The sequence below is a fragment of the Carica papaya genome, chromosome 2 (assembly GCF_054855325.1).
Source record: "Carica papaya isolate Zhongbai chromosome 2, ASM5485532v1, whole genome shotgun sequence".
NCBI lineage: Eukaryota > Viridiplantae > Streptophyta > Magnoliopsida > Brassicales > Caricaceae > Carica > Carica papaya.
The window spans coordinates 26,884,026-26,904,201 of record NC_142310.1 but is presented as its reverse complement, the minus strand read 5'-3'; the positions used below and the strand labels follow the sequence as shown (position 1 = coordinate 26,904,201).

At 37.9% G+C, this 20,176-nt stretch overlaps 3 protein-coding genes and 1 pseudogene across 3 annotated transcripts; 3 read left to right on the top strand and 1 right to left on the bottom strand.

The window, feature by feature from the left end:
- Positions 1-907: 907 nt before the first annotated feature.
- On the bottom strand, positions 908-2,467 carry LOC148268927 (uncharacterized; annotated as a pseudogene).
- Positions 2,468-13,015: 10,548 nt separating this feature from the next.
- LOC110808762 (protein PHLOEM PROTEIN 2-LIKE A9-like) lies at positions 13,016-14,065 on the top strand. The gene is made up of 3 exons (XM_022034370.2): positions 13,016-13,176; positions 13,293-13,393; positions 13,488-14,065. Exons 1-3 carry the CDS (start codon positions 13,099-13,101, stop codon positions 13,894-13,896), a joined length of 588 nt encoding a protein of 195 aa, XP_021890062.1. The 5' UTR covers positions 13,016-13,098; the 3' UTR covers positions 13,897-14,065.
- Positions 14,066-16,384: 2,319 nt separating this feature from the next.
- Positions 16,385-17,412, top strand: PP2-A9 (phloem protein 2-A9). The gene is given in 2 exon segments (XM_088213774.1): positions 16,385-16,763; positions 17,005-17,412. Coding segments are annotated over 2 exon segments (384 nt in total). The 5' UTR covers positions 16,385-16,756; the 3' UTR covers positions 17,382-17,412.
- Positions 17,413-18,654: 1,242 nt separating this feature from the next.
- On the top strand, positions 18,655-20,175 carry LOC110808745 (lectin-like). Its single transcript, XM_022034343.2, has 3 exons — positions 18,655-19,081; positions 19,200-19,321; positions 19,513-20,175. The coding sequence occupies exons 1-3, from the start codon at positions 18,836-18,838 to the stop codon at positions 19,886-19,888; spliced, it is 744 nt and encodes a 247-aa protein (XP_021890035.1). The 5' UTR covers positions 18,655-18,835; the 3' UTR covers positions 19,889-20,175.
- Position 20,176: the final 1 nt, after the last annotated feature.

Sequence of the window (20,176 nt, the reverse complement as noted above, 5' to 3'; positions counted from 1 at the left end):
ATCTATGGAGATCCTGTTCATCAATAGGTGCGAAAGCTAAAAGCTTAAACGGCTCTAGGTCCAATAATCTTCCCAAAACCAAACATTTATCCCCAATCCAATGGACCCTTTGATGCCAACTCGAAGGTCCATCTAGAGATGATTAAGGTTAAGCTTAAGATGGGAGATTGGTCCTGTCGGCTTGTAACTCTGTGATAAGGCAGACCATCTGTACTTGTGGGTGAGGACCTGGACCCATAGTAGATCGGGCTTCATAACCATAGCAAAGCCCAATTTCATCAGAAAAATTTAGTTTTGCTTGTGGATAGACCGAAGTTCACTTCCCCTAGCATTGTAGCGCATGCACATGTTAGTCCAACTGACAATGCTAATTTTTTAGTTGTCACTCCCGTGGCCCCAGACAAACTTCCTGACCACCGCTTCAATATGATCACATAGGGATTTAGGCAAGGCCATGGTCTGCATAACATTAGCAGGGATAGTCATGAGGACAAACTTGGCCAAAGTTAAATACCCAGCAAAGAAAAGGAGGTTAGCATTCCAGCTAGATAGCTTTTGGTTAATCTTTTCAAGAATGTAATGATAAGTATCTTGTTGACTCTATCGTGTAACAAAAGTACTCCTAAATACTTATTAAGATTATTGAAGGCTTAAAACCCAAATATCTTACTAATACGACTAGCCTCACTCATGGTAACATTACAAGAAAATAAAGTGAGGGTTTTGGTCGCACTCACTTTGTGGCCTGAGCTTGCACAGAAATCCTCTAAGACTTTTTTTATAACTTGACCCTGGTCCTCAGTGGCTTTCCTAAGGATTTCCAGGTCATCCGCAAAAAAAAGTTGTGGAGGGCAGGACCCTTCTTACCAAGGCGGATCGGCTTCCCCTTACAATTTCTTACCCAAGTGTTGATGCAAAGTGATAGTCGTTTCATGCATAACACAAATATATAAGGTGAAAGCGGATCCCCTTGTCGAATGTCTCTAGTAGGCCAGAACTCCTGGGTGAGACAACCGTTCCACAACAATTGCATGGAACAAGAGGAGATACACTACATGATGACTCTAATAAGGTTAGGAAGGAGACCAACATTAAGTGGAGTGTCCTCCATATATTCCCAACGGATGCGATCATAAGTTTTTTCTAAGTCCACCTTAATGGCCATCCACTTGTCTTTCCCATGCAAATGTCGCATAAAATGGACCACTTCTTGAGCAATAACAATGTTATCCGTGATATTCTTACCAGCTACAAAGCTAACTTGGGTAGGGTCAACCAAAAAAGGCATTAGGTGCTTGAGTCTACTGGCTATGAGTTTAGTAACGATTTTATATAACATCGTTAATAAACTGATCAGACAAAATTCTTTAATAGTCTATGTTCTAGCAACTTTAGGGATGAAGATAATAAGGGTCTTGTTAATCTCAGTAGATAACTATTCGCCATGGAAGATACCCTTGACCATTGCGCAAATCGACTCACCTACAGTCTCCCATTGGTTCTGAAAGAACGCCGCATGAAGTCCATCCATTCTGGGGGCCTTCAGTGGATGCATGCTAAATAAAGCGTCATAAATTTCATGGTTCATTATCTCAAAGTCCAATTGAGTGACTATGGTAGCTGTTAACTTCAGGAACAAGCCTCTAACAGGGTACTGTGGTATGGGTCCCTCTTTAGTCGTATAAAGGTGCTCAAAGAAAGTGGAGGCCATTATCTAAAGTTGGCTTTCATCGGTACTCCAATTATCATCCCCATCCTTAAGCATACTAATTTTGTTCTTTTTTCTTCTAGAGATGGTTTAAGCATGAAAGTATTTGGTGTTCCTGTCCCCTAAAAAAATCCAATTACATCGGGATTTTTTCTTCAATAGCATCTCTTCTTGCAGTAACACCCTCTCTAATTCCTCTTTCAAGGATTTTTCCAACTCTTGGAGCCGAACAGAGTGGTGTCTCTCCAATGCCCATTGGATCCCATCCAGTCTTGCTAGGAGGATACATTTTCTCTCAGTGATATGACCAACATATTTCTATTACAGTTCTACACAGTCTCACTGAAATTACTAATGTTCTCCTTGATAGGAAGATGGTTTTGCCAATTTCTCCTAACCAAGTTAGGGAAATCAGGGTGGGATAGTCACGCAACTAAAAAACAAAAGGGCTTGGGGTCCTTATTGCGAGTGTGACGAGTGTAAAGGATAATCAGGATAGGCCTATGATCATATTGCACTTTTAAAAGATGGTGAATGATGGCCTTCAGGAATTGGGATAACAATATCAAGTCGTTAAAAAAGGGTCCCACGTCGCCATGTAAATTTAGGCCCTACATAATCAAGCTGCTGCAAGGAATTAACATCAATGAAATGGTTAAAGAGAGTGCATCCTTTAGACCGTTTAGCCGCCTCCCCTCTTCGATCATCTGACTCCAAGATGGCATTAAAATCCCCAACAAGGAGCCAAAAGCGATCCATATTATGTCTGATAGTGATGAGCACCTCCCAAAGGTCTTTTTGTTTCTGGGGCTTTGGGCTCTCATAGACAATAGAGAGGGAGAAATCCTCTTAACCATCATTCTTGCTTATCCTAGAATGGATAAACTGATGATGGTTGTAGTCCACATTAACCTGGACAAACTCTCTCCACATCATCCAAATGCCCCTCGAAAATCCAACCGCCTAAACTTATGAGAGTAGTCGAACCTCAAGTTTTTGATTACTTTATCCACTTTCTCGCTTGCCATCCTAGGCTCTAACAACGCAATCAAGGCAGGGTTTTGGATATTGACAAATGACTTTAGGGTGCGTCGGAAGCCAGCTTTTGTAGTGCCCTGATAATTCCTCACAAAAAATGAGCAATCCATAGGGTAAGGATAAGGGAAAAAAAGAGTAGATGCTCAGAAGAAAGACTATGCTTGCTCCTTCTAAAGGGTATCAATAGCGCTCGAAACGAGGCTTACATCTTTGTTGACAAGCTCTTGAATTTTGGACATAAGGGGATTGATCATAGTGGAATCAGTGGACATAGTTGCCTCGTCCCCTTTCTTAGCCTTAACTTGTTTTTTGATTGTTTTATTAATTTTTATGCCTTTGCTGATATCAAGTCTATCTAGTAGTTTGACTGCCAGCTTGATGCGATCTCTCAAAGAGATCGTTGGTGGCATAGATCTATCGGGGGAGGACCGATTGAGTTTGTGGTCTTGGTCAGTCCTATTTTTAATTATTAAAACGGTATTCTTTGAAGTTCCAACGTAGTAGTGGCCTGACTTATTACAAACTTCTCATTGTAAGTCATTGCTGCGCCATGGAGGCTGATGTGTCTCTTTGTCCCGCTAGATTCTCCGACCATATTAGTCATAGGTATCACACGTCCAATTATGGGTTTAGTATTAGCCAGCGTTGTGGAACCCATGATTTCAAGAGGGCATCCATCTTTTGATCATTATCTTCCACCAATGATGTTTTTCTATTTTTCCTTGGGGGTTGTCTCTCACTTGAGACTCTGTACTGTTTAGGGGTTTTAACCACCAGCCAGTTTGGTCCTTCTAAGGCTCCATCCATGTCCGCAATCATATTAAATTTTGATTTATTCATATTATTCTCTCTTGCGTATCTGAGCCTTTGCTTAGCAAGATAGGGCCCTTACTTTAAACTTTTCTGCCTTTGCGTTGGACTTGCATCCAAGGACCATAATTTTCATCTGACACCATCACATTATCTGTACACTAAGGTCTATGCTTCTACTCTTAACTAACTCAATCTCCATCTCAACATTTTTCTTGCATTGGTCTTTATGGTGTCTATAAACTCTGTAGCTGAAACATATAATAGGAAAACCCTTATATTCCACTCTCTATAGGCGTCTATCCAACATAAACTTAGAAATGAGTGGTTTGGTCAAATCAATTCCAAATGCCAATCGAGCAAACTTGCCCCGTTATGTGAATTCAGTATTATAGTCAATGCGAAATACCTTCCCTATCACCCTAGAGATAACTCTGAGCATGCTCTTATGGTAATAATGGATGAAGAGGCCAGGAAATCAGACCCAGGTCACCACATTAGTGACATCAGGGTTAGTAGTAGAGAAACTTGGAGATCAAGGCTGCACCGTGAGGTAATGGCCATATATAACCCATGAGCCATCCGTAAGAACGTGCAGGTAGTCCTCTGTCAAGTGGAACTTGACCATATAATAATCATTATCGAGGTCAATCAGGTGTAATCGATTAGTAGGCTTGCACAGGCTATAAAGGTTTGCCCGTAGTGCTTTATACCCAACCAGCTTCCCAAGCAGTCGAATAACCACTGTAAGTTTTATATTTTGTGCTAGGAGGTTATGCACCTTATCCAGAAAACTAATTCTTGGTATTCCATTCTTCATGCCAAACTTAACATCCTCATCCCTGATCTTAATTTCATCTTGGCTGTTAGCAGTCTGATGACTATTGATGAGTTTATCTCTAAATGAGAGTTTTACATTCGGTGTTTCTTGTGGCGAAAGAGATTTCCTAATGTGTGTGGTTTACGATTTCTCGCCTGTAAATTGCCTAAGGTTCACCACCTCTTCACCCATTCCATAGGAACCATCCCCAATCACAACATCCACCATAGTTATATATTCCACACTCAACTTTTCCCCACCAGACCAGAGCAAGGTTGGGGCCACCGATCGGGTCGCATTAGGAGAGCCGCCTCTGTTGCCGGCTTACCCTCAATCAATGTTGTCTCCATCATCGGTTCATCCTCCGCAACCACCACCTGGATCGCGATTGGCAGGGTCGCATTCGGGCACGCAGGTCGGGTCGCACCAGAATGTTCCATCCCCCTTGTTTTTGCATCTCCTCTCATCAGCATTGGGACCAGGCTTTATTCGCCTGCCATCGACGCGAGACAGTCAGCCCCAGCTCGAGTCGCATCGTTTCACCGTATTCGGCTCGCTTCCGAGTCAAGCGGCGTCTCTTCTGCTTCCATCGCTTTCGCCGTTCCTTCCTCCATACTCTGTTGCTCATTAAAAAATGGAGAGTGATTTTTCTCTAGCCTTATCTTAACCTTCTTCATGGACTGATTTATTTTCGGGCAAGGCAGCGCCTCCCCTTTTTTCGTTAAGGCGATGTCGAGAGAGAGAAACATCTAAGGGTTTCGGTGGTTTAGGGGCGGTGGCTGAGAGAAAAAAAAAGAGCTTTTTTTGTGGGTTTATGAAGATTCTTTGTTATTAAAATATATTATTTTTTAAAAGTTTAATTAGTATGACAATAAGTTTGTGGTTTTAAATTGACAAAAAGGAAACAAGTTGGACCTAGTGGGGTTAAATGATGAGTTTTGGGTATTATTTTAAACATGGATTCTATAAAAAAAATTAGGGTTGGATTTAGAAATGTGGATTCAGGATTGAAATAAAAGGACTTTAGACTTTGAAATGAATTCAAAATGGAAGGAGCATAATAATAATAGTAATAGTAATTGTAATAATAGTAATAAAAATAACATAACAAAAATTAGTTTAAATGAAGTTAAAGCATTATGTTAATCATTTGTATTTATTTATTCTTATTTTATGCTATTACATTCATGCCTACATGCAGAGGTATATTAAAATATAAATTATAATATTCAAAACCTTTGAAAGTATACTGATAATAGGATAATATTAATAATATATATATTACTAATTAACATTGATGCTTAAAACTTAAGATTTATTGTCGTTTAAATAGGCCAGACAGTTGAGATTATAACATTATGTTTGGTTCATTTGTATGAAATAAGGCTGAATTGGCATAATTATTGTAAAGGAATTGAATAAGACTATAGCAGAATTATGGTTATATATGTTTTTTTATTTGCAATCAGTGATGAATTATTTCAATTTTTTATTTTTGGATACAAGGGGAAAGCAACAAATTGGCTAATAAAAATAATCAGACATGGGTATTACATAGTCTAGGCTAAAAAACACAAAGTATATCCTCACAGAGAATGCTCAAGAGCTCAGGAAGGGGTTTCAGTAAGGAGTGGCCCCCCATGGGCCAATTATAAATCAGGTTCGCCAAGTAGTCAACGCCTCTGTTGCCCTCTCGGTATGTATATTGTACCTTAACAATCCAGTTTTTCGTAAGCCAAGTCCTAATTACAACTAGGAGATTGGAATTTGCATTTGTGGCAATCATCTTGTTATTGATCATCTTATTTAAAAGTTGAACAATGAGGGCACTTTCTATCTCCAGGATAACACGACGTGATCCGAGGTCCAAGCAAGCTTCAGCCCCTCCAAGGCGCCCTAAAGCTCTTCCTGAAGAACTGAACAAGACCTAATTTTCTGGAGCCAGCCGTTGAGCAAATGTCCCACACAATCCCGACCCAACACCCCAGCACAAGCAACGTCACTGTTCTCGTGGAAGGCTCCATCCTTATTGATCTTGATCTAGTCCAGAGGCAGCGGATGCCAACTGACTAGTCTCGCATTTTTTTGGCTAAGGTGATCCGACAGCTTGGAATTGAAACTGGAGGCCTGAAATATATACTTTGTCATCATGAAAATCTCCTGTCTTACCTCATCCACACTGAGCAGCTAACCATTAAAGACCAGGGCATTCCGTTGCTTCCATAATAACCAGCAGGTGATGTCAAAAACTGTCCTTCAGCATTGGAAATAATAGCACCAACTATATTGATTTTGTAAATTGGTGCAGAGCCATTCGTTAGAGGTCATGCTGAAGAAAGTGTGGGTGGCTGTGCATAGAATAATCTTTTGCCATAGACCCTGGGCTTAATGACACTCCCTTAAGACATGGTTGACGTCCTCGATGCCACAACCACACACCATGCAACCCGGGTCATCTGCCGTATGCCGTTGGACCCTCTCTACATTGGTAAGGAGCCCTCTCTTAAGAAGCAGACACAAAAAACGCCGAATACATTGTGCTCCTGGCTAGTTCCATGCTACAGTCCATCTCTTATCTGTAAAAAGAGAAGAAATACCAGAAATCATATGATAAGCGATTTTGACAGAAAACGTACTTTCTGCAGAGACGCCCCAGTAGGTACATCAGCCCCTAAGCCCTCATGCAGAACCCGTGCCTTGGCCAGGTGCAGAAGGATCCTAGTCGAGAGTTTGTTCTATAATTAGTGCCAATTCTATTGACCATGCCGAGTGACCAAATCCCTAACCATTTGAGTTTTGCTAGAATTATCAAGGGCTTGGTAGGCAAGGAGCTTGAGTGGCCCATAACCTCCTAACCAATTGTCCTCCCAGAACCGTACCGTCATGCCGTCCCCGATGTGTCAAGCCAAACCTAAGTGGACATCCTCCCAAAGGCCACTTAACTTCCTCCAAATGTGGGAATAAGGACTAGAGTATTTGGTCACACTATAAAAAAGATCCCACTTATACTTATGTCGCAGGACCTTGACCCAAAGGACGTGCAACTAAGCAATAATATTAAAACAAACTTTCATGAGGAAGGCTTTATTGAGGCTCTTAAGGTTCATGATACCACCACCCCCATGCGTGATCGGCTGTCATATCTCATGCCAGCTAACGAGACTTGTCTTCTTCGCACTGATGGAGGAGCCTCAATGAAATCCTGCACTAATTGGTTAATATGATCACACAAAGAGCTAGGGAGCGAGGCAATCTGCATGGCGTAGGTTGGGATCGCCATGAGCACAGACTTGGCAAGGGTCAGCTTACCCGCCATAAATAAGTTGGTAACTTTCCACCTAGAAAGCCTCCTACGTACATTGTCCAAAATATACCTGTAGGTATCTTTAGTAACCCTTCCATGCAATAGAGGAACCCCCAAGTACGTACCCAGGTTATAAAAAACCTGAAACCCAAAAGTGTAACTAATATGGGAAACCTCTCCATCAGCAACATTGTGGGAGAAAAAGATGCGAGTCTTGGCATACTGATCTTGTGGCCGGAGCCTTGGTAGAACTTGTCAAACACCCTCTTAATAAGGTGCATCAAACTACTGAAGGCCTCACTAAAAATGATAAGATCATCAGTAAAGAGATGTGCAAAAACTGGGGCCCCCCCACACTCAGAGTAATCAGCCGCCAATCGCCATAATGGACTAATTGATCGATGTATTGAGATAATCACGCCATGCATAAAATAAAGACATACGGTGAGAGAGGGTCACCCTATCGGATGCCCCGCGAGGCGATGAACTCCTTCGTGGCTGCACCGTTCCAGAGGAGCTGCATGGAGCAAGAGGGTTTCTTCAACGAACCCCTAGCTAAGCCTATCATAAGCCTTCTCCAGATCCACTTTAATTGCCATGCAACCTATTTTGCCCTTCTTACACTTCATCGAGTGAATAACCTCCTGGGCTATGATAATATTATCCGAGATACTCCGGTCATCAACAAAACTTGTTTGCGTTTTACTAATTAGTCGAGACATAATTTTCTTGAGTTTGTTAGCAATGAAATTGGTGATAATTTTATACGAGACATTGAGCAGACTTATGGGTCAGAAGTCTTTTATAGACTTGGAACTATCCACTTTAGGAATAGGGGTAATCAAGGTTTTATTCTGGCCAAGCTCCAACTCGCCACCTTGAAAGATCCCAGTAGCCATGGTACAGATCGAGTCGCTAATAACGTCCCAATAGTGTTGAAAGAAGGCAACATGCAGACTATCTGACTCAGGCACCTTGAGGGGTTTCATGTTAAAAAAGGCCCCTCGGATCTCCTCCCTAGTGACGGGCCTACTCAGAACGGTGATACTATTGGAGCTGAGAATGGGGAACCTACATCGAATAGTGAACATAGGCCTATCAGGAGCCTCCTCGCAATATAAGTGCTAGGAGAATTCACTGGCCATCTGGCTGAGTCGACTCTCCTCCGAGATCCAATTCTCCATCTTGTCCTGGAGTATAAGAATCCTGCTGCCTTGTCGCCTAGCCATCGTTTGCGCATGGTAATAGGCAGTGTTCTTGTCCCCTAGAGAGATGAACTCACACCTTGACTTCTGTATCTAATAGATTTCTTTTTATAAGAGGAGCACTTCGAGCTCATGATGAAGAGACGCCTCAAGCTTACTCAGATACTCAGAGGAGGAAGATTCAAGAGCCTTCTGAACTCTATTGATACGAGCCATAAGTTGCCTCTTCTTACGAAATATATTATCAAACACCATAGTGTTCCAAGTCTTAGCGAGGTGAAAGAAGCTATCCATAATGGCTTGGAATGAAACGCCACCTTCCCGTCTTCTTCGAACAAAATTAGGAAACTCGAGATGGGTAAACCAAGCGGCAAGGAAGCAAAAAGGCAATGAGTTCGATGTATGGTGCGTCCTAGAACAGATGAGAAGAGGTCTATGATCAGATTGGATCCTAGTAAGGTGTTGTACGAAGGAGTCTGAAAACTTGTCAAGCCATGAGGAATTAACGAAGGCTCGATCTAGGCATTGAAGTAGAGTTCCCCGTTGCCAAGTGAACTTAGGTCCCACAAAGTCGAGTTGAGAGAGGCCATTGTGATTGATAAACTGGGAGAAGAGAGGGCACCCACCACTACCACTAATGGCTCTGCCTTATCTATCAAATCCCTCAATAATCGCATTAAAGTCCCTAGTAAGTAGCCTCGGTTTCTGGATTGTACTACTGAGCTGAGAGAGATGAGACTATGGGTAGCAATGCTTATCTGAATGGGAACTCCCATACACAGCAATAAACAGGACACTTGACTTACTACCATTGTAATGAATCTGGGTATGGATAAACTGGGCATTATTCACCAGGATCTCCACCTGAACTTGATCATTCCAAAAAAGCTAAATACCCAAGCGAAGCCATGGGCTTCCACCCTGAGAGGAATTCAAACTAAGAGAATGATGTGATCTGCTTTCTCCCCTGAGATGTGTGGCTACATCAAAGTAAGTATCAATGATTTATGTTGCCAAACAAACATTTGAAGAATGCGGCTGACTTTAGGATTAGCCACACCTTGACAATTCCAAGTAAGAATTCTTAAATCCATAAAAAACTTAACAAAAAAGATAAAACCCTAACCCAAAAAAAAAATCAACCGTCAACAGTAGCATGGCTGGCCTCTATTTTGGTCACCGTCAGACTGTCGACCACGCTCGGTCTTGCGCGCGCATAACCCAGGAGCTCTGCCGCCGAAAACATCGTTGTGTCCAAGACTTCCTCGCGCTGCTTCTTTACCTTATGGTCATAGTGCGATGTTTTGTTCACTTGGATGCCTGAGCACCGTCGATCTGAGGGCCAGGCCATCATCTAGGTGAGGGAGTTTGACGAAGGAAAGTCGACCTCCCCGATTTTGGCCAGGTCGACTTGGGAAGTCATCGCACCTCTGCATAGCCGTGTGCTTGGTCGGTTAAGAAAGGTTGGACCTTGATAGATTGAGGCCGCCGAGTCTGGACTGACTGGGAGGCCCATATTCTCCTCACTAGGCCTACTCGCAACGGGCCGCTTAATCCCAAACGCTCTAGTTATTACTGGGCCCGAGCCTTCAGGCATGTTACGAGGGCCCTATCTATATCAAGAAACTCAACCTCCCTCGACCTTACCTTTTTGTATTTTCTTCTACATATTTAAACTGTGTTCCTCATCTACTACCCTGTCACCGAGATTGCCTAAATTTCCTCTCCTCTCTTCATCAGCATTAACACCCCCCAAGCATAATCCCTCAAATTTCTCATGCAAATAAGCATTAATATTATCTTCTTTTCCAATCCCTGCAATCAACTCAAAGGGGGATCCTGACCCATTACGGCTGGCAAATCCAGGGCCATTCTTTTTCACAGAGTCATTTCCTTTTTTATCGCTCCTCCGTCCCTGCCTCGTCACCTGCATCCAAGGTTCGAATTTTTCTCCTTCTGTCGTTGGCTGGGGCGGCACAGACTGATTCCTTCCTTCTCCTTAAGTGGCTTCGTCAGTCGGGGCTTCTGTGACTTTCCTCAGGCAGTGTTCTTGGAGGTGGCTGTAACAGTCGCACTCAAAATAAATCGTTGGAAGCCCTTTATATTCCACCCGTTGAAGGTGCCCCTCTATTCGGATTTTAGAAACCAAAGGCTTGGTCAGGTCCACCGAGATGGTTAGACGTGCAAACTTCCCCCTCTCCATCGACTCTGTGTTATAATCAATCTTCACCACCAAACTAACAGTCCTGGCAATGGCTCTCAATACCTCTTTGTGGTAATACTGGATAAGCATCCTCGGAAAGTGGACCCAGGCAACCACCGAAGTGAGACGGTCATCATCGACTGAGAACGAGGTCGTCCATGGCTGAACTGTCAAATAGTGCCCATAAATGACCCAAGGGCCCCTGGTCAAGACATGTGAGTAATTGTTGGGATTAGTAAATTTTGCTAGATAGAAATTATTCTCAAGATCAACTAGTTGAAATGTTCCTGTAGGCCGCCAGAGGCTCTAAAGGCAGTTGAGGAGAGGCTGGTTGCCGATGGCTTTGCCCAACAGACGGACGACCGTCGAGTTCCTCATGGATTGAGCCAAGTAATTCTGGACCCCATCCGAGAATGCCACTGTCGGATATTCCCCATCTGAAGCCAATATCACATCCTCTTTTCTAATTTCAAAGTCGACAACCTTACTCGCCACTAGTTTTGCATTAGTAAATTTGTCTTTGAAGGACACCCAATTGCTTTCCTAGTGCCTGTAAAGTCCCCTGCTTTGCTCCCCATCCTCTGATTCTGTCAAATCCATGTCACTAGCCTCTTCCACATTCTTGTCTAAGGTTGTGGCAAATGTCCTCCTCTGTCGATATTAGCTAGTCGGGACGTTCCCTTATTCTCACCTTCTTGGTCGAGCGATCATCGTCCACGCACAGCAGTGCCGTGACTTTGTCAAGCAGTGAAAAGTCGTTCAGAGAGAGTATTTTTTTCCTTTTTAGATTTTATTTAAAATGATTTAAGTTAGTGTAGAATTGAATTATTTCAATTTTATTACTGTATGTGAGAGGTTGGAATAAAGTTGTAATAAGATGTAACTAATATTATGTCAAATTAATATAACTTGTATCATTATTACTACATTTATTGAAAATTATATTATAAAATTTATTTACCAACATGGCCTGGTAAAGTTATAAATATGTACAATACTTTAAATTTTAAATTTATGTTTCTAGTTTTAAAAATGAATTTTAACTAATATTTATGGATATTAATAACTTAAACATCCATATATTTATATTACAGATAATTATTATAAACTTATAAATTATAGAACACTTAAGAGAATATATAAGACTAGTTATTTTCACATAATAATCATTTTTTCTGACTACTTTTTTTTTTTAAAAAAGAAAAATTTATCTTGTTCTTAGAATTCAAGTAAAATATTGTAAGTTTATATTTATTTACCTTGATATATATATTTTATTAGGTTTTTTTTTTGTTCTAATTATTTAAGATCGTTATATTTTAGGGTTCTAAATAAATACATATTTTTGTTAAAAGACTAGAGATTTATAAATATTAATTTGTAGAAGAATATTTTATAATTAATTTCTAACTATTTGTGCTAGTTAAAAGTTCAAATTATATATACAAAGAGTATTTTTATCGTTAATTTTAATATCTTTGTAAAAAGACCAAAGATTCTTTGAGTATGTATTTGGCTGAAAAGAAAAAGAAAATGTATAGGAAGAAGAACTTTATTACCATGGTCCAAACTCCAAATCCCGAATATTGTTCTTCAAAAAACAGCATATATATAATTAGAATCATTTCGCTGCCGACCTAGGCCTAAATTTCAACCACTCAAACTGGTATTCCAATGAAACTGGGCCTCATACTTCGATCCCAATGGAATAAACTCATCTCTCTCTCATATATATATATACGTATATATATACTTTGATACCTTCCTTTTTTTTAAAGTAACTAGCTTCTTTATCAACCTTGTTACTTTCTTTCATTTTCTCTTTGATCAATTTGATTTTTCACTGTACGTTATAATATTCCTCGAGTGATGTCAATGCAATGAATAACTACTATATGTTGTTTATAAAACTATATATAGAATTTCCTGCTATATATCGTTAATTAGGTGTTTTCATACGATAGAGAAAGATAATTAAAAAGAAAAAAAAAATCCTTGCATCCATTGACAATGTCTTCAGTCTCCAAACCCCATCACGAGGCGTGCGATACCATGTCCCTGAATCTGGATCAGCTCTGGAAAGAGCAAGTAAGCTGCATGCATGCATGTGCTTAACTTTGTTGCATGTACATATATATATTTGTTCTTGAAAACTTCATTGACGATGATATATATTTTGCATGTGTTTTAATTTTTTTTGAAAGGGAGATGGTAAGATTAGAGTCTGCACGTTAACACCCAAGTATCTTAACATTGTATGGGGCAACGACGATCGCTATTGGAAGATACCAAAAGATGATAAAGGGTATATATATATTACAATCCAAATTATCAGTTTAATTTAAATCATATATGCGTAGACATTATAACATATATATATATACACACACACTTAACAGGAAGGAGCTTGAAGGTCTAGCGGAGCTGGTGCAGGTGTCATGGTTGGAGGTAACAGGTGTGGTTCCGTTACCCGAGGTGACGGTGGGAAAGAAATACAAAGTGAGGTTTCAAGTGTCTCTAATGGCAAAACACGCAACCAGCTGGGGAAGTTGTCCGGTTTTTCTGATGGCAAAGGTGGGGAAAAAAGGAAAGTATAGCTGGAAAAGAATCAAGTCTTTAAATTTAAGATCAAGTGGAGATGATGAAGTTCCTTTCCTAATTCCTGACAAGGATGATGGAGAACTTATAGTTACAGTAACTTCAGGATCAGCTGATAATAACCTTCTGTATTTTGGGTTGTACGAAGTGTGGAGTGGAAAGTTGAAGAAAGGTCTCAAAATTCATCATGTTTGCATATCAGAATGTTAATTAGACTATAAATAGTAATTTAAACTTTTTGGGTAATTAATTCAATCAATTATTACCCGAACTAGATATATATATATATATATATATATATCTATCATGTATTGATTATTTTTATAATTTCATAACGCTCTACTTGGTTATATAATATAATTAATTATCAACCGTATTAGTAATTGATTTATGTTTTATTCTACGTTTGTTTGTGTGTTATAACATAGATTCATATGTCATACATAAACCAAATTTGTATTTGTTTTAACCATCATCAATTGCTTCATACCAAAAGTAATAGACCAAGTTAGCAGATCCATATATAAAACCTATTTCAATAGTGGATATGATAAATCTCTCCAGCCATAATATCAACTAAATGCCATTTTAAGGAGAACCTCTATACATATATATATATATATATATATATATATATATAGAAGGCAACATAGTCAACATGAGCAGATGTTAATATTCTAATGTTTGACAATTGCTTAGAATTAATGATTTTTAGATTTGGAATTAATTTGGACAAGGAAAAAAATTATATTAACAATGAAGCTTGGATGACTAAGTGGGGTTTGATACATTCCAAAATATCAAGTTACATGACCATTTATTTATAGCCACAATTGCTGCCAAAATATGTATAAAAATTCTCTTTAAACTAGCTTACGCATATATCTTATGATACTTCAATTTTTATATCTAAAAAATGTATCATTATTTAGCTGTATATAGAATAACTCAAAATAAACTATTGATATTGATACTTGATTTTGAGTTTTTAAGAACTAGTAACTTTAGTCTAAAAAGTTATTCAATCTTTTGACAATATGGCTTTACAAATAGAATCAAGTAAATATCAACTCGATAACTTTAATTAGAGTGATTTTGAATTTTGGATTATAATTTTTGATTAGTTATTAAAAAGATACGTGATTATTAAACTTTATGTAAAAATTATTAGATCAATAGTACATGAATTTGTATATCACGTGTCGAATTCTACCTATTCAAAAAAATTTCATAATTTCCTCAACAATTGACATATACTTGCCTAATTTCACTCTAAATTCTTCTTGTTACATAACATACGGGATTAAATGATCGGCATCTATTATTGTAATATACCTTAGCGATAAAAGTATTATTAATTTTTACTTTTTGGATAACGTCAAAATTATTTTAAACATATAAAAATTTATACACCATGTACGTACGAGAGTACACAGGTAAGAGGAAATTACACAATCAACTTTCCTTCACCGTTCCAGCGTCCGCATCCACCAGTCCCTTGTTGTGTAGCACACCATTTGTACTTGTGGCATGCATGACTCTTAGTCAGCACCCACCGAACAAGATCCCATTAGCCCGCTTGATAGCTTTCTTGACTTCTTTCCTAATTCTATATCTCTCGAAATTAAATAAATCATATGTGTTGTTTCTTCGTTTCTAAATAGATATATCCGTAGTTGTAAACAAGAAAAATAGCTAACATCAATGTTGTCCACAAAGTTAGGAACAAAATTTTCCTCCATTATTTGATTATATTAATGTTTTCTCATGAACCTTCTTCCTTCCATTTAAAGATTAAACACATCTTGGTTAATTGATGTCTATAGAATCGCTCGCTAATCTTTGTCTTTCAACTTGCACAGGACTATCTCAATATTCTTCTCCCGCAACTGTCGTTTATGTTGGCACTCACTTAAACCCCATCTAAAATTAAGTGTCTAAACGTGCTTTTCTTTTTGATAATAATCAAAAGCAGTAAATAACTGTATAAATGTCCTTTTGTTGTGGACTCAGATAAAACTTTCTTAATTATACTGCTTCATATGATGCGTATATCGTTTGCAATATAATCTTCCTCTTATTTAGTAAAAATGGTATTATCTTTTTGTTTCTTTGTAGCTACATTACTAGTTTTTAGCTTATGTAAAATAGATAATTTAATCTACCGAATCACCACTTGTGTAATTAACAAGCTTATTTTCTTTTACTTAATTTGTTTTCATGTTCTTCATTCTCTGCAAATAATGTAAAATTCTTTTTGCTAATGCACAGTGTATCTTGCTCGAACTCTTATATAAATATTTGAGATATTAAATTGTTGTGCAAATGTTTATTATTAACAAAGTTGGATAATTTTGAACCAATTGTTAAAGAATATTTATATTACAAGATTGAGATATATATATATATATATATATATTGCAAATATTCTTCGTGCGTTGTCAACTGATGTTACTAAATGAAGAATCAGATAGCGTTCTTTTCATTAAATTTCTAAGCATCAATTCTTCATCTTTAGTTACAATTTTGCTTTCAATTTTTACTTTTGCTTTTGATCGTGGGATTGAAATTTGATGCATCTTATTATCTCCTTTTCTTCTTTTTTTTTTTTTTTTATCTTGACCAACTTTAATGATTCTAAAATGTATCTATATATATATATATATATATACATGTGTGTGTGTGTGGATATATATATGTAAGCCTCACTCCAATAGCGTACTGTATGACCAAAGATTAAAAAAGTATATAAATATTAAAGCGAGAAAAACGAAAAGAAATCTGCTTCAGAAGTAACATACTCTTGATGTCTAATCACGAGCCAGGTCCTGATTTTATTTCCCGGACGGTAAGCTTAACTCTTATGAACCGTCTCTAATAATTTTGTAAAATATTTTATTAAATTTAGAATAGAAAATATAATATACGTTGATACATGTACACAATATTAATTTCCAGACTAAAATTTCCACGTCTATTAAATAGGAAGATAAGAAGACTTGCATATTTAAGCCAAGAGGCTTAAACATCATATGAGGCAGAGACTTACGGTACTGGATCGTACCTAATTATGAGCCGTAAGATTATCAATTGTTTACTCGGATTTTTTGTAAACTTAGCACACGTAATACTGATTATCAATCTGATTGTTAAAGATTCTAAAATGTTCAGACATGATCCAAGATCAATTCTGAGAACTTTACTCTCTAGACCTCTAAATCTATACCATGAAAGTACGTTTCATCCCCCTCCCCCCCCGCTTAAATTTAGTCAATCCATGTGACAATATCGTTGGTTGGTTCCGAAAAGCAATTGCAGGTGCGGCTGCAGAGCTAAAGAAAGTTTCATGGCTCGAAAGTAAGGGGAAGCATAGAGGTGGGTGGGTGGGTGGAAACAAGTACGGAATAGGCTTCACGATATCGTTGACTGCAGATGCTAGTGGTTAGGAAAGAGCTCCATTGTTTCTAATGGCAAAAGTTGGGAGCAAAGGAAGAGATTTGTGGGAGAAAATAAGGTCTGTGGAGGACAAAAATGGCGAAGTCCCTTTCATTGTTCCTCAAGACAACCCCTTCATCATCACTGTTCCTCACTCCTCTCATAATCCAATTCTCTACTTTGGATTGTATGAAGTCTGGTCCCAAAAACAGAAAACTGGCTTACAAATTCATGAAGCAATTGTTGAACAACTCTCTTAAATCAAATCTAAATTAGTCATTAATAATTAAATATATGACTTCATCTATTGTTTTATAAATCATATATTCTTAATACAAATGAGATAAATATTTTAATATTATAATTTTATATTCATTCCAATGTTTAAATCAAATGAAGTGTTTTTATAATTCTCCTTCATATATAAGATTATAAATAGATCATTAGAGGATTGAAAATGTGAATAATATTAGCTCAATTCTATATCAAACATGTAAATTATAATTAAATTCATATGTTTAACCATAACTAAAAATAACTTTGCATAATTCTTCTAAATGGATTAACAATCAGTCATTAGAGATAACTTCCACAACAAGAAAATATGTAGAGAATGACCATTTATCTTAAATTCTAATTTTTCGGTTCAACAATTCATGTAAAATCAATTCTATCTATTATAATGATCTAGACCAGATGACAGACATTATTATTAGAGTAACGGTATCCTGACGGAGGATTTAGGTAACCCTTTCAGATAAATTACCATTTAGAAAGGTATTATTTACATCGATATGAAAGAAACTCTACTTCACTGCACTACTGCTAACAAACTATGAACAAAGATCAAACAGGCAACTAGTACAAATGCTTCCTGATAATCAATGACAAGGAAATTAAGAAGGTGAATGGTCATCAATCAGCAGTAATCACCCAAATTTTATAATTAGCATGATTCTGTGATTAAGCTAGGAAAATAATCACAACACTGCATTTACCCTAACTACATACAATAACATACTCTAACCAGTCTACACCAGGTTTTAAGGAGGATCGTTGTTCCCAGCTTCACAAGCATCCTCTTAAATGACTATTAGCAACCATCCAAATGCATGGACATGTTAATTATAATTTGAACATCCTAGTTAATTTAATAGTAATGCATGCATTGCAATTCATAACAAAGTAGCATTCACAACTGTATCGAAAAGATTAATGATAATATTCCCTCCGTAATCTAGTGAGTTGAAAGGCATCTTATAAAACCAAAACAAAACAAAAAACAGAAAAGATAATGAATTGAGTTTACCTGATCAGGATCTGGCAAATGGCAATAAAGCAATGATCCCAAATTCTAAAACGAATCTCGTCTCTTTTGCTTTGGCTCAAAGGAATCAAATTTTCTTCTCTTGAGCATTTGCCTCCACTTAACTTTATACCCTTTCATTTTATGATGGTCCATAGCCAGTCTTTAGATTAATGAACACACCATATGCATCACTTTTTCTTTTAATCAATTGAAGCTATCTAGTTGACAAGGAATATGCTGAACAAGAAACAGAACCTCTTGATACAATTATCAATTTTGACATAAGTTATCCCAACTTAACTACAATACTAACTTATCTTAAAATTGTTCCAACCCCTACTTGAAAGAGATTTCTGATCGATGAAAAAAAATAGCTAAACCTCCATAGGTTGCTGACATGAAGAGATGGGAACTAACTGGTCACAGGGTGAAGCTCCAGAGTTCGAACCAAGAGGTAGAGTCTTACAAATTCATGTCGAGTCACAGAATTATGACACTGAAGCCAAGGTAGAGGAGAAGACAGTAGAAAAAAATCTTCCACACAGCTTCGAGGGCATCATTAAAAACTCAGATTCAGATATTGACCGATCCTCTGTGAAGAAGCTGTATGATCAGCTCCACGCTGGAGTTTTCTTGAACCAGAAGCGAAAGGCAGGATAGATTATAAATCTAGAATCAGTATATATCTTATACATAGAATAACATAAATTTTTACAAAAACTGATATCTCTGTTATCATGGTCTTGGTTTTTGGAAATGCGTTTTACAGAGGTACTGGGTAGATAAGAAGTCCAACAAGAACTGCTTCATGGTGCTCTCAAGAGGTCTGGCAATCACTTGGGCTGAGGATGCTCGTTTCTGGCATTGGCAAAATCTTAAAGACACAACAACGTACAACAAAACAATTTTGATTTCTTGTTTTCAATTGTTTCAGTTCTGATAATAGATTTTCTTTGAATTAGTTATGTTTCATTCATTTCATTCTGGATTTGTGAGTTCCAGATAAGTTTCATATTGTTTAAGTTCATACCATATCATCTAACTATCAAAAATATCCTAATAGTAAGCTTAGAATTTTGCAGTGATGAGGTTATTGAGGTTGCAGAACTGCTGAATGTATGTTGGCTAGAAGTTTGTGGAAAGTTTGAGATAGAAAAGTTGTCACCAGCAACTTTATATGAAGTCGTGTTTGTGATTATGTTGAAAGATGCCACAGCAGCATATGGATGGGAAATTCCAGTAAACCTAAGCCTAAGTCTTCCAGATGGAAGCAAGTTTAACTGCAGAGAAAGCTTGATGACCAAACCACGTTGTCAGTGGATAGAGATACCAATAGGTGAGTTCACAACTTCAACGCAAAATGTTGGGAACATAACATTTTCCATGTATGAACATGAAGGAGGGAAATGGAAGAGAGGACTCGTGATAAAGGGTATTGCAATCCGCCCCAAGGACTAAAATCTCTAAAGACAATCAGCACAGCCCATGTAACGAGAATAGCAATAATATGTAATAACCATTACAGATTGACAACCAGCTAATGAGAACAGTGCACCATGTGTTTGTTTGGGATTACGCTTAACTGATTCAGACGCAGAGTAGATAAGCCCAAACAAATGGTGCTGTAAAATCATGTTTGGCCTGTTTTCTTGAATTTCTGTTCAAACATCAGCTGTTTCTCCTTGCTATAAAATTGCACAACTACCATTTACACTCTTTAAAATCAATTACATTGCAGTTGGTCAG